The following is a 15,400-nucleotide window of genomic DNA, read 5'->3' on the forward strand; positions in this document are numbered from 1 at the left end:
GAGGAGAAAAACCTTGGGTGGGTTGAGAGACAGCAATCTTACACCATGTCAATCTGATGCTTTTATTTTTTTTTAAAGTATGTGTGGGGAATGCATTCTTAGCTCTCACATTTCTTAAAAGTCCAGTTTTTCTTTTCTATTCCTACAGTAAGTACAACATATTTAAGTATGTTTAACAGAAAAGAGGCATTTCAATTCCAATTAAAGGTAAAAGAACATAAACATTCTATTTCTATTTCTTATTTCACAGCTCTTCAGTGTTAGCAGGCTCAGATGAGGTATAGACTATATTTTTTTTGTGTAAAGATGGAGCTAAAGCTGCTATTAGCACAGGAGAATCTTAACTGAAGATAGGAAAATTTAAAATTGCAGATAGGATGGCAACTGAAAGAAAAATCACCTCGAGATGAATTCTGGGTAAAGATTAAAGCTTAACGTACCAGTTTTAATACAAGATTAAGTGCCTTGCCCAGGATCACAAATCCTGTGTCAGAAAAAATGGTAAACAATTTTTTCAGTACTATTTTTCTTGAATAATGTACAAACCATGGCTCTGGATTTTTTCCTTCTCTTGTGGAAAAATCTGGCCATGTCACTCCTCTACTTAAAATGTGTCCAGTGGCTCCCTACTGTCTACTGAAAAAAGTTCAACTCCTCTGTCTGAAATCTAAGGAATTCCACAATTTGGTACTAGCCTACCCTAGTTTCTTAAGTTTTCTCGATGCATTTTCTTTCCCAGAATATCACCCCCTTCCCTTTGCCCTCAGCCCTAAAATTGAATCTTCCTCCTAACAAAGCCATGGGATTACAGTGACTTCATCTGACCATACATACAACATTCTGTCCTAGGAGTCCCATGCTTGTCTGAGGCACTACCTTTCCAAACACATCTCAGTATTCTTCTACATGGACACTTTGCTTTAGCAACATTGTACTAGTGTCTCTTGAACACAGCCCTCTGTGTTTCCCCACCTATGTAGTACCTGGCTTTACTCATATTATTCCTTGTGCCTGGAATGTCTCCCTCTCCCTTCTTCGCTTGTATCCCTAATCATCCTGTATAGCCCAACCCAAATAATACCTACTCAACTGGGTCTTTGCTGGCCCCCTACTGGTAAAATAAGCTTCCTCTTTGAATCTCACAGAAAACATTGTTATCTATCTCCCTATGGTACTCATTATGTATTACCAATCTACATGTGTGTTTTAACTCATACTATATTGCAAGCACGAGGGCAGAAGCTGGGTTTAATCTAGACTCTGTATACAGGAGAGACTTCAAAGTTGGCTGAATTGAAGAGAGCACTTGATGCCTTTATGGTGCAAGTTAAAGATTCTTGAAGATATGGGTTTGGAATGGGGTATCGAAATCCATCTTGCTCTACAAGAAAATAAGGGGGAAGGGGTTAAGGGGGGATGGGGAGGATACAAGAGAGGGCACACTAGGGGAAGGGGTAATCAGGATGCTTGTCATCTTGGGGTGGGGAGAAAACTTGGAACTCAAAATCTTGTGGAAATGAATGTTGAAAACTAAAAATAAATTCTAAAAAAAAGAGGAAGTTTGGAGAGAAAATTAGTGACCTCTCAAATGAACAGAGCAAGAAATCTAGTGATATGAATTCCTACTTCTTTCCAATCGTCCAGCTTCTAAGAAAAGACAAAGGCTGCTGGTTGTTTTGTAGTTTTATTATTTTTCCATTTCCCCACACAGGGACTACGACTCGTTTTGAGATTTTTCAGTGCATTTCACAGCAAAATGAACAAGGGAATTATTAAGTAGTTGTGCATAAAGGAAATCTTTTGCATGTGTGATTTACAGTTTGTTGAAAAACTATTTAAACCTTTTTTGGATGTTCTCATTTCATTTATCCCTTTTAGCAGAACACAAGTGACAGAATCACACCGAGTTTACAGTTCTCATGATGATGCAATGGAACCAGCCACCTGAAATGGCTGGTGAACAACTTTATTACAGATACACACTGATTGGAAGACTACATGAGAAGAAACAGAATAAGGCACCACTCTGGGAAAATTAAGGTAGTTTGTAATAACAAGTGTTGAGTACACAGTAAGTACTCAATAAATATTTGTTGAATGAATGTATGATGAAAGCCATAATCAGCACTATTCTCTTAATTGCCAGCAATTCTTAAGCTTCAATAAAATACTTATTAAAAAAAAAGATTATTTGTACCTGAATACATTTCCCTAATATGTTTCTATTTCATACTAACCTTTTTTTTTGACATATGATATCCAAAATAAAACAAAGCAAAACTACAGTTCATGTGTTCTCCATCACAATTAACGGCTCTTCCTAGATTAATGACAAATACTGACGGTTGTTTTGAATTTTGAATGAAGTGAAACCCAACTAATCCACAGGAATAGCATATAATACTGGATATTTGCTTTCAAAATGGAAAAAAAAATCTAGGACAAAAAAAGTAATACATTTTTTAACATTTGCTATTCCCTTCACTGCCTTAGTTCAAGAAAGTCCCCAAACCTCACCACACTGACAAGTACATTTGTTAAAAACAGTCTCTCACATGTGATATTTATTAAAATCTGCTGAAAAGCATTCTGAAAGACTTTTTTTCCATTCAAGTCGATTTTGTTTTCAAGTATATTAAAATGGTTCAGAGGGGGAAAATTCTCCATCGTTATAATTCTAATCAATTTATAAATTTTTTTTTTTTTAAAAAGGGAGTTCCAACAGAGATTGATACTTTTCTCAGATATGGGCACAGTCTTTTCTGAAGAAGAGAAGTGTCTCATCACCCCAATCTGGCTGGTTTCTAACACTGATTATAGGCCCAGTGACTGAATCCACCTTGGTTGAGTTCTTTCTTCATGAATTTCTTCTTTGAAACACAAACTATGAAATTTCGGCTCCTCTGGTTTTGTTTATATGTGCAGGAAATAGTTAGACCCTGACACAAAGCAAAGTATAGACCTTAAAAGAGGCTATGTTTCTTAGATCAACAGAATCAGAGCCTTTGTGCCCATTCCACTGGGTCTGACTGCTACTTGCAAAGTCAAGTGATCTGAAACTTGGTTAAGCCTTAGTAGCAGGAACCAGATAAAAACAAATCACCTAATAATCCATGTAAAAGACTTGAAGATGGCATTGTTTGCATTCTATGAAAGAAGTTAGTGGAAAGGTCCACTACCTTTCTTCAGTATCTTGGATTTTTGGTAGTACTAAAGTGCCCTGGTAGATGTGTCTTTTTAATCTGTGCCATCATAAAACAAGACACTCATTGCAGTGACTCCATTCTGACAGTGTAAGGGGTAAAGGAAGCAGAAGAAACCAAATCCTGGAGAGTCTTAGCTAGCTCATGTCACTCAGCAGGCTGTGTCACTGGGATCGTTTTCCAAAGGGGGTCATAATAAACCCAGCCTTCTCCCTGAAACAAATGGAAAAAGAAATTAGAGAAGGATTCCACTCAATGCTTTTACTATCTGTAAGTAGAGATAGGAGTTGTCCACTCTAGAGGTAGAAGCGTCTTGCCACACCAAAATAATAGGCTCTGTAAGGCAGTCTGCTCTTTTGGCCCAGAGCATGAAGGAATGTCTGTACTTCTGAGTGTGAAGTTCTTGTCCAGTAAGACCTCACCCATGCTCAGAAAATGAATTCATTAACAAGCATTTATTAAGCACCTACTATGAGCCAGAAAACACTAGGCACTGAAGATAACATAGAAAAAATGAAACAATTCTTACTTTCAAGGAACATAAATCAAGTGTGGCAATTCTGATGGTTATTCCAAGATACTACAGACCCATCTTGCTTACTGAAGTGAAAGAAAGCCCTTCTGGTGTACCCACAAGAAGAAATCATGCATGTTTGACCTACAAGGATACTTGTGAAGCCCTTTGGCCTTTTTAATCCTCAAATGCTTTATCTCATTTACTATCTCCTGTCCCTATCCCCTTGTCCCACAGATATAAGGACCTAATGGAAAGCCAAAGACAGAGCCAGGGCCTGGGATGGTGATGGTGATAAGTACCATGAAAACCAGGGGCAGTGACATGACCAAATGTATGCTGTGGCACAGTAGGGAAGAAGATTTCGGTGGAGCACATGTGAGGGCAGCTACAACATACGGTTTCTGAGGGGTGATTCAGGTTGGCAGGCTTAAATAGGGGAGTAAAAGTCAGGAGGTTCACTGGAAAAGATCCCATATCTTGGGAGTTTGGCTCAGTATAGTTTTGAGGGTCAGCTAGGTGTGGCAATGAACAAAGTCTCAGGCTTGGAGTCAGAAGACTTATTTCTCTGAGTTCAAATCTGGCCTCAAGACAGTTACTAGCTGTGTGCCCCTGGGCAAGCCACCTCGCCCTTTTGCCTCAGTTTCCTCATCTGTAAAATGAGCTGGAGAAGGAAATGGCAAACCACTCCAGTATTTCTGCCAAGAAAACCTCAAAAGGGAGTCACGAAAAGTCAGGCACACTCAACAACAAATAGTTGGGGGTTTTTTTGGAGGGGGAAAGGCAAGGCAATTGGGGTTAAGAGACTTGCCCAAGGTCACACAGTAAGCGTGTCAAGCGTCTGAGGCCTCATTTGAACTCAGGTCCACCTGACTCTAGGGCCAGTGCTCTGTTCACTGTGCCATCTAGCTGCCCCACTAAATAGTTTTGAGTCACTTGGCTTATTAATCAGTGGGGAAATGAAGGAAAAGCATTCTCACTCTTGCTTCTAAAGCCAAATGATGTAAATAAAAGAGTACTGGATGAAATTAGAGGGCTCAGGTTCCAAACACGTCTCTGAAACTGCAGAATGACCTCAAGACAATTACTTATCTTCTCTGTGTCTCAGTTTTCTTACTTGTGAAATTACATGCCATCTACATTTAAGTGTTATTTTGAAGATCAGATAACATATTTAAGTTTTAAGAAAATAAAACATAACACCTAAGAAAATCAATACTCTAATGAATATATTTAATCATGAAGTGATAGGGAAACTCATTAAGAAGTTTGATGTCAACGTGACACTGGCAGAAACTTCAGTGAATTTCACTTCTGCAAGACCTGGAAGAAGATACCTTGTCTATAAAGAGGTCTGTGCTTTCCTCATCAGATCAAGATGTTTCTGTATCACTGAAAGTAACAACTGAGAAAAGTTCTTACTATGACTTCATTTATTCTTTTCCTTTCCATAATATATATTTGTAAAGGACAATGTTAATGATTCTGGAGGACACAAAGAAATATAATACATGGTTCTTCCTTTCGAGAGACTTACAATCAATTTATAGTATACTATTCAAGCCGGTAATACCTTCTAATTTTTTTGTGGACTCTACAATGCCTACTGGGTACAAAGTAGTTTGCCCCTCACCATCATGCTCTCAAGCACAGGGGGATACAATCCAGGCATCTTATCTTTAATTACTACTCCATCTACTCCATTATTATTCCAGGAAGTAACTTATGATTCACTTTATTACTTCTCTCTCTCTCTCTCTTCTCCTGGTCTGTCTTGTATGAGACAAAGAACAGTGAGGCATAATAGAAAGCAACACTAGACATGGAGTTAGGGATTGGCATTCTAGATTCAGTTCAGCTATCTGATTTCAAGGAAGTCACTCAACCCCTCAAACTCAGTTTCTTCATCTGTAATATAGGGAGAACTACATACAGGTTTACAGGCTGTAAACATAAGATGTTTGTGAATGTGCTTTGAAAATGATAAAGCAGCATACAAATGTAAGGTGACAATAAACTAGTAAATAATGTTTTAAAATAATCTTATCTATTCATCTTTGATAACAATTTTGCTTTAATCACATTCATGAATTATCCAATTTCTAGCTGCATAAGCAACAAAACAAAGTTTCTGGTAGAGTCAGGTCTAGAACAAGCTCTCCTGTCTCTGCTCAGTGTGCTACAAGATCTGTGCCCCGTGGGACTAGGCTATATAAACTATTTATGTGGGCACAAATTCTAGTCTTTTTAGTATTGTAAAGAATGAAAATTTTAGCAGAGATGAAGAAGAGATGTGCTACAAAGCCTTGAGAATCACCACACTAGACAAATCAGAGAAGATACCAGAATACTGGCATTTTAAAATCCCCTTCTTGTCTGAAAGGACATGCTTTATAGTTTTGATATGTAAACATAAAAATGACCTGATTTTCTAACAATTTTATTAGCTCAAGTCAAGGAGAGATTTGGACTCTGAGGGATGTAATCACACTAAGACATGGTACGATGTAAAAGGTGATGCCTGGCACTTGGCACAAATCTGTTTTAGTAGGCCATAATCCAAGTAAGACCAAACAAATATTCTGTCCCAATAGGGGAATTCAGCTACTGTCAATCTCAAAAGATCAATGAAGTTATTTTAATATTGGTCAAAGGCATTTTAAAAGATGTGTTAGAACTACAATTATAAACAAACTGAACGTTTTAGCTATCTGTGTGATTACAGAAAGAAACAGTAGCAGAAGAGTGGAAAAGAAAAGGATATCTAAGTACAATTTAGTACCTTTCTATCAACTCTTACAAATTTTTTTTTTCCTTCACAGTTTTAAGAGAGGAAATTCATTCCTTCTCTCATGGATTTACTGATGTCAAAAGCAATCAGTCTCTGTCTGCAAACAGACAGGGTGAAATTTACTAATCTGCAAGGCTACCCAATCCTTCATCTATCTGAATTGAAGCAGTTATAATGACTTATTTCATTTTATCTTTTTTAGGTTAAAATACCTCCTTCAATCGTCCATCAAATGCTATATATTGGAGACCTTTCACCATGCAGTGGAAATACCTGTTTATCAATATCCCCTTAAAAATGTCATATCCAGAACGGAACATAATACTCTAGATGAGGTTTGACTAGTGTAGAGGGCAATGTGATTTGGTGGGTATTTATAATTCTATTAAAACAGTCTAACATTGGGTTAGCATTTTTTAAAAAAATATAAGAATTTTATTTTTTTAAATGCTATAAGGGACTGATAAGGACAGCTGATATCATGTGCCATGCTTATTTGCCATTTTGCTTACATGTCATGAATCACATGACATTTTTCTTCTATTGTTGTAGAATCCCATCTGCTGTAACTGATGCAAAAAGAGACAAGAACCTAAGATGTTATTAATATTCTCCTGACTAAGAGAGACAGTTCCAAGACCTTTAGTTTGACCCATCTATGCAGGATACATACCAAAAAGACACTGACAATTATTCATCTTCCTACTTAATAATAACTTATATTTATACAACCTTTTATGGTTTACAAAACTTACATTTTAAATAGCCACTTGACGCCACTAGCTAAGTTTATTTTTAAGTTCAAGCATTAATAAGCTCACTGTAATCAATGAAACCCATCAAATCTTTTCCAATAAACTGCTGTCAAACAGCTTTTTCTGACAAATTAGAATGAATAATTGAAAAACAAAAGATGTTTAAATTAGGTCATTTTTGAAAAATAAGATTTGTGAGACAGTAAGGCAGCAAAAGATCAGCAAGGAGAAGTTATCATCAAGCAGATGAGAGTCAGTATAAGAATGAATGAAACCCACCTCTTTAATAAAGTATTTGGTTTGCCACGGTGTGCCTGTCTCAGCACGGTGTCTCTCTTCACTCCTCTGACGCTCCTCTAGGGCTCGTTTATGTTCCGTTGCCTTATCAATTTCAGAATCCCTCAGAGATTCTGTGACATTTTTCCATAGTCGTCTGGAAACAGAAATTTTGGCTTTTTTTTTTTTTTTTTTACATTTTACGAGCACTTTTATGAACAAAACCAAACCAAACCCTAAGAGATAAGTTTGATTGTTTTTCAAATGATGGCAACTTTTTCTAAGCCAGTTCCATTTTCTTTTCTAAACAAGATTCATAATTTCAGACCTGAGATGGAGCTACATGAATTTTGGTATTAAGAGGAACAAGTGTTACTTGTTACTGTAATAATAATAATAATAAATAATAAAAATAAGTGTTACTGATGCCTTTTGTTTTTTTACATCACATTCACTTCTCTCTCACCCTCCAAAAGAGATCTTTCTCAGAACAAAGAAAAGCCAACTAATACAACAATTACATCTAATAGAAAAAGCAATATTTAACATTATAAAGGCTATTTTTGATTGAACCAGATCGCTATTATATCTATATTTATATCTACTTACATAGGTTGCTATGCAACAGGGATTAAACACTTTAAAATTAATTTGGGGAGCATACAGACTAAATGAATTTTAATAGCAATATGTTCAGCTTGGTTTCCATGAGTCCAGGAGTATTTATAAGCTTGTTAAAATAGGATTAAGCCTGAAAACACTTGACTTGAGAATATCTGGACATTCAGAGATTTGATTTTTATAATAAAGCATTTAATTGAATTTCACTTAGAATTCTAGTATTGGTCATCTAGTCCAACTTTCTGATTTTATATTTGAGGCAAGCGAGGCCAAAAGGCATCACATCATTTGCTCAAGGTCAGAAGTTAATGGAAGAACTGAGACGAGAAGCCAGGTTTTCTAAATCCTGACTAGAGCTCCTCCCACCATACCATGATGACTTACCTAGATTCAAAAGGTCCCTGCTTTTCCAAGGGTCTGACTCTTTTTTTGGTCACAGATAATTTAGTCAAATCCACATACTTTGTCTCTCCATTGCTGTAAGTGAACTCCAGGACACTATTCCATTCCCCTTGTACTCTGCATACCACAGTGTTAGAAGTATTATGTTTTACTTCAGCAGTAACCCTATAGACAGTGAGAAAATAAAGACACAACTTAGTAAGTGGCATTAATATCAAGTCTTTGACTTCTGAAATTGAAACTTCCTATGAACATTGTTTAAATTGGTTATTTAATTCACCTCAATTTGTCAGTTGGTTTAGCTCCCTGGGAAGAGGAAAAAAACAGCATCCTGTGGTCCCTTCACTGAGAAATTTCTGACCCACTAAATAAGTCATACACAAATCATAGATACAGTAATGAACACAGGGCCTAAGACAATGCTTTTACACTCAAACACTACTCTGATATTCACTAATGACATTATGCACATTATGTTCTAATTTCTTTTAGATCTCATGATGTAGTATGGTTTAGATTTACCTGAATATATTAGGTTAGGTCTACTCTACTTTGATTTCTTGATATTCTACTTTTTTATACATTAAAAAAAAAACTTTGAATGTCTATTTTAGACAAAAACAGATAAGCTAGTGCCAGGATCCAAATACAGAGATGGAATACGGCTGTTCAAAAATTAATGAAGATTTATCTAGCCAGCCTATCTGTAGGCAGGCAGAATGTAGCTCAAATGAGTGTTAGGAACAAGAACAGATCTAATAATTTTTTTTACAGGTTACATAGCAGAACAGAGGCAATAGGCTCAAGTGAGACAAGAAATTAGGACCAAAAATGGTCTGTGCAGGAAAATGAGTCTGGCAAGTAAGGTTTTAAGGCTACAGTAGATCTGAAGTTAATTAGGAGTTTATCTAAATGCTAAGATTTAGTCTTTAAAAAAAGCCAAGATATTGGTTAAAAAGTCCAAGTTATCATTTGTATTAGATTACTAAGTTATTCTATTGTGGGTTCCTTGTGGGTAAAGATCACACTTAACATATCTTTATATTTCCCATGGTCCTTTGTCCACAGCAGGCATTTAACAAGTATTTGTTTAATGGGTGATGAATGAAATTATCAGGAACAAACTGATTTAGGAACCAAAAGGTCAAAAATCCAAGACCTCAAAATGGATGCAAGGAAGTCCAAGTTACCAATGGCTAATATTTGGTATCTGGGAATGAGTATGGCAAGAGAAAAAGGGAGACTTTGAGGTTAAGGCAGGCATCGGTCCGGAATCTGTGTAGTCAGGTACAATAGTAATAAAAATATGTGTGTGAACCTAATCCCAGGGCAGGGGTAATTTGTCCTCTGGAGTTGCTTTAATTTTCTCTTGAGGGTGAAAAGCCCCAGGTAAATAAAGATGTACCAGCTAATGAGGAGTAGGAATATAGGTATAGTCTGTTTAAGGACAAAATACTGGCTAAAAAGATGGTCTTACACTAAGATTTAATTTTGGGGTTTTTTTTGGTTAGGTTTTTTTTTTTTCAAATGAACATAAATGGTTACTCGCTATGTCTGTCCTGACGACACGTCTTCTCAAGTTACATTCTACATATCCTCTTCGAACCAGCATGCCAATCTTCCTCTTTTCCTTGAAATTCCATCTCCTTTATGTAGTCTAACTGGATAGGAGGCGACATTTAAAACTCACCTTCTCCTCCGTCTCCACAGAAGCTCACAACTATGTTTAGAGTGCTGAAGCGGGCAGATTTAAAGACAGACTTACTTCTATAATGCCCTGGCTCCTGCTCATCTCCTCCACAGTACACTCTTCAGGCTTGTTCATGCTAATATTCTTTCCTGCTCAGCTTATGCTCTTAATAATAGCTCATATTTATTAAGCATGTATACTTGATAAATATCATCTCATCTGGTCCTTATAACAACCTTCTGACTGTAGATAGTACAAATATCCTTATTTTTATTTTATGAGTGGAAGAGGAATTTTGAAAAGTAGAAAAATAACTGACTTTGGAATCAGAAAACAGTAAAAAAAAAATGCCTGGATCTACTGCTTATTATGTGACCCTGGGTTAGTTTATTTCACCTCTTTGAGAGTCACTATCCCAATCTATAAGAGGGGGGCAAAAACCCATTGCCTATAAAGATGACAAATGTTGGGAATAGTCAACGTTAGAGAAGTTGTGGAAATGCACTGTTAGTGGAGAAGTGAATTGGTACAGTGGTACATAAGCCCAAATACTTTTGGCAGAAATTTTTTGTGGTAGCAAAGAACTGAAAACAAAGTAAGTTAGGGAATAGCTATAATCAAAATGTAGTACATGAATTAATGGAAATAATGAACATGATGAAACCAGAGAAGCACAGAAAGGTTTAGATGAACTGATGCAAAGCAAACAGGCCAGGAAAACAATGCATACAATTGTCATAAAACTGTAAAGAGAAGAAACCAAAATCAAAAAACAATCAAAACTGAATGCTGTGTGAAACACTGCAAATAGCAGCAGACTTTTCCCAATGTTTTGAATGGCTTTGCTTGTTTATTTTCTCCATCTTTTTTTATTCCTTGCCCTAAGGGATGACTCCCTGGAAAGGGGAAGGGAGAGGGATACAAGAGAAAATGTGGGTGATATAAAAACAAAAGATATCTTTTTTCAAAAAGCTATAAAGTCTCCTGCCTATGAACTGCTTTCCTTTCATAGCTTTTAAAATTCTCTATTAAAACGGATGGCTTGCTTGGGAACAAAGACAAAGCTTTGAGAAATGTAGGTATGTAACAAATAAAATACATTAATAAAGTTTTTTTTTTAATTTAATCCCAAGCAGGATGATTTAAAAAAATCTGGACGTACATGAATTAAAGCATAGTGAAGAGAACCAAGAGAATGTTGTATACAATTACAGCAATACTGTTATTGATTAGGAACTGTGAATGATTTAGCTATTCTCAGCAATACAATGATCCAAGTTAATCCCAAAGGACTAATGATGAAGCACACTATCTGCCTCCAGAATAAGAACTGGTGTTGTTGGAATATAGACTGCAGCAAGCTATTTTTCACATTCTTTCATTTCTTCTTTTACTCCAGTCTTTTTGTACAAAATGAGTAATATGGAAATGTTATACATAATTGCACATGTATAACCTATATCTGATTGCTCACCATCTCAGGGAAGGGGAAGGTGGGATAGAATTTGGAACTCAAAACTTTAAATAAAAGTGTTCTTAAAATTTTTTTAATCATTTCCTACCTTCACAGGATTGATATGAAAACCAGTTGTAATTTTTTTTTAATATGGCATATAACCTTGGCTGCCCCCCTTCACTACTGACTGAATCATTCTATTCTCCTCTTACTAACTTTTGATTTCATTTCCCATAGTTATTACTTGAAATCCTTTTCTTCCTCCTCAAGTCCCTAACTGCAATCACATTCCCAACATATTTATTACTTTACTGAGATCTAGAATATCTGATGGTTACATTCTCTCAAATCCCCTCTCCCTTATACCTCTAAGTTTCTCTGTATTGTCATCTATTCTGTCCTTCCCTCCTCACACAAGAGAATGGGAATACGTACTCTTTACTGAGTCTGTGCCCCTCAATTACTTCCTTCTCTCTCCTTGCAGAACCTTTCTCCAGCAACACTTTCTTCTCTATATGTATGTGTGTGTGTATTTTTGCTTTTAGGAGGGCGGAAGGCAGGGCAATTGGGGTTAAGTGACTTGCCCAAGGTCACACAGCTAGTAAGTGTTAAGTGTCTAGGCTAGATTTGAACTCAGGTCCTCCTGACTCCAGCGCTGGTACTTTATTCACTGCACCACCTTGCTGCCCCTCACATATATTTTCAATCTTTTCCTCACAACTGACCCTTTCTCATTTGTCTAAAAACATTCTTAGATTTCTCCAGCACTAAAACAAATAACAACAAAATCACTTTCCCTTGTCTTCTATTCTATCCTACTATTGTCCTTTCTCCCTATTTTATGGTCAATCTTACGGGAAAAATTATCTGTACTCAATTCCTTCATTTCTTCATCACCCACTGGTTGCTTAACTCCCTAAAATCTGGTTACCATCCCCATCTTTCCCTTTTTTTAGTATTTTTTCTTTCCAATTTACAAGTAAAAATAAGTTTTAACATTCATTTTTTAAAAATTGCGTTCCAAATTCTCTCCCTTCCCCACTGCATGAAATGGAAAGCAACTTGATATGTTATACATATGCAATCATGTAAAATGCTTCCATATTGGTCATATTGTGAAAGAAAACAAAGACCAAAAAAATTTTAAACTATCACCAAAAAAATGAAGTAAAAAATCTTATGCTTCAATCTTCATTCAGACTCCATCAGTTCTTTCTCTGGAGGTGAATGCCATTTTTCTAAGTCCTTTGGAATTGTCTTAGATCATTGTATTGCTGAGAATAAGTCATCAAGAGCTGATCGTCACACAGTACTGCTCTGACTGTGTACAAAGCCCTTGTTCCGCTCATTTCACTTTTCATCAGTTCGTGTAAATCTTTCCAGATTTTTCCTGAAATCATACTGCTCATCATCATCTCCATCCTTAAAGGTCACAATTTTTGTTTTCTCTCTATTCCAAGCCATCCTTTCCATAGCTACAAAAAGTATTTTCCTTATGGAGACTCATGTGCAAAGACCTTCAGTGGCTCTCTACTGCTTACTGACATAGTTCAAATTCCTTTGTGTAGCATTCCATATTCGAGACTCTCTACAAATGGATATCATTCCACTATTCCAGAGTTATTTCCTATCACTCCCTTCCATGAACTCTTATGTTCCAACCAAACTGGAGCATATGTATGCCTCACCCCTCAAAAAGAATGTAAGCTGCTTGACAAACCAACGGATATTTTATTTTTATATCCTAGCACTTAGTATAATTCCTTGTACATACGTGCTTAACAAAGGTTTGTTGAACACATCCTGGTTTAGCTTCTGAGTCTTTATTCATGATGTTTCTTATATTGCCCCCACCACTCTCATCTCCTTCACTCGGTGTCTCTAGCCATACTCTTAAAGCCAACTCAAATGCCATTTCTTCCAAGAAACCTTCCCTTTTAGGACCACAAAGCACTTTATGTTATCCCTTTGTGGCTTATTCCCTACTTAGACCCCTTACTATCATATATGGGCAAGTCATTTAAATTTTCCATTTTCCCCTATCATTTATACATCAATCAATGTATTTATCAAGTGCCTACTATACGCCAGGAACTTTGCTAGGAACAGAGGGTACAAATACAATAAACAGGGAGACAGTTTCTGACATTAAAAACCTATATTTGGGGCGGCCAGGTAGCACAGTGAGTAAGAGCACCGGCCCCAGTGTCGGGATGACCTGGGGGATCGAATCCGGGCTCAGACACTTAGCATCCTCCCAGAAACACCTGGCTGTGTAACCTTGAGCAAGTTATTTAACCCCAATTGCTTAGGGGCGGCAAGGTGGCTCAGTGCGTAAGAGCACCGGTCCCATCGAATCCAGGCTCAGATACTTAGCACCCACCCAGAAATAACTGGCTGTGTAACCTTGAGCAAGTTACTTAACCCCAACTGCTTTAGGAAAAAAAAAACCTATACTTACTGATGGAATGCAACATATTCACAGATTAGTAAAAATAGGCATATACAAAATACATACAACTCTCATTACATTAAGAAATATACCAAAAACTATATACAGCTATATGAAAACATTCTTCAAGTCTCCAACAATTAGAGAAATGCAAATTAAAGTAACTCTGAGGTTGGAGTTCACATCCATCAAATTGGTAAAATTTTCAAGCAAGGAAAACCTTGAGTGTTAGAAGAGCTATGGGAAAATAGGCACCCTGATGATTCACTGCTGGTAGAGCTGTGAAAAGGTCCAGCCATTTTGAGAACAATTTGGAACTCTGCCCAATTTTTTTTTTTTTGCCTTTTTTTTGGAGGGGTAAGGGAGGGCAACTGGAGTTAAGTGACTTGCCCAAGGTCACACTGCTAGTTTTTTATGTTAAGTGTCTGATGCCAGATTTGAACTCAGGTCCTCCTGACTTCAGGTCGGGTGTTCTACTCACTGTGCCACCTAGCCACCCGCTATGCCCAATTATTAAATTCTGTATACCCTCTGATACAACAATATCATAACAAGGTTATACTCATACCCTAAAGAATCAAAGAAAGAAGAAAAGTCCTATATGTACAAAAATATTTACAGTGGTTCTTTTGGTAGTGGCAAAGCACTGGACACTAAGGGAGTACCCATCAACTGGGAAATGGCTGAACAAGCTATGGCAAACGAATATAATGGGAATATCACTGTGAGGTAAAAAATAAAAGACAGAAGTGGGTTCAGAGAAACATGGAAAGATTTATGTGAACTGATACAAAGTAAAGCAAACAAAATCAAGAAAACATTTACACAATAACAACATTGTAAAAATTGCTAATTTTAAAGGACTTGAGAATTCTGATCAAAGTAGTAGACAATCATGATTCCAGTAGATGAAGACTCCTACCCACCTGCTTTACAAAGGTGGTGTATTAAATATATTAGGATAAGGCACACATTTTTGGACATTAGTCAGTAATGGGAATTTGTTTTGCTCAAATATTTGCGATCATATTCTTTCTTTTTATAATTGGAAAACTACAAATTTTGAAAAGTTTTCACAGTGCCCATGACCAAAAAGAAATACACCAATAGGGGCAGCTAGATGGCACAGTGAATAGAGCACTGGCCCTGGAGTCAGGAGGACCTGAGTTCAACAAAACTAGCTGTGTGACCTTGGGCAAGTCACTTAACCCCAATTGTCCTGCCTTCCCCCCCCCAAAAA

General features: G+C 36.8%; 1 protein-coding gene across 2 annotated transcripts in view; it reads right to left on the reverse strand.

The window, feature by feature from the left end:
* Nucleotides 1-1,671: 1,671 nt before the first annotated feature.
* The window catches only part of OSBPL11 (oxysterol binding protein like 11), a 103,470-nt gene continuing 89,741 nt past the window's right edge, over nucleotides 1,672-15,400 (reverse strand). For both annotated transcript variants that reach the window (XM_069064977.1, XM_069064978.1), the window contains 3 exons: nucleotides 8,545-8,727; nucleotides 7,543-7,696; nucleotides 1,672-3,416 (listed from right to left, as the gene is read on the reverse strand). In XM_069064977.1, the coding sequence (XP_068921078.1) occupies nucleotides 3,351-3,416; nucleotides 7,543-7,696; nucleotides 8,545-8,727 (403 nt within the window). In that variant the 3' untranslated portion in view covers nucleotides 1,672-3,350. The remainder of the gene's footprint in view (nucleotides 3,417-7,542; nucleotides 7,697-8,544; nucleotides 8,728-15,400) is intronic.

Source organism: Petaurus breviceps, unplaced genomic scaffold (assembly GCF_028583685.1).
Source record: "Petaurus breviceps papuanus isolate PSGF00001 unplaced genomic scaffold, PetGlider_PUasm1.0 90654, whole genome shotgun sequence".
NCBI lineage: Eukaryota > Metazoa > Chordata > Mammalia > Diprotodontia > Petauridae > Petaurus > Petaurus breviceps.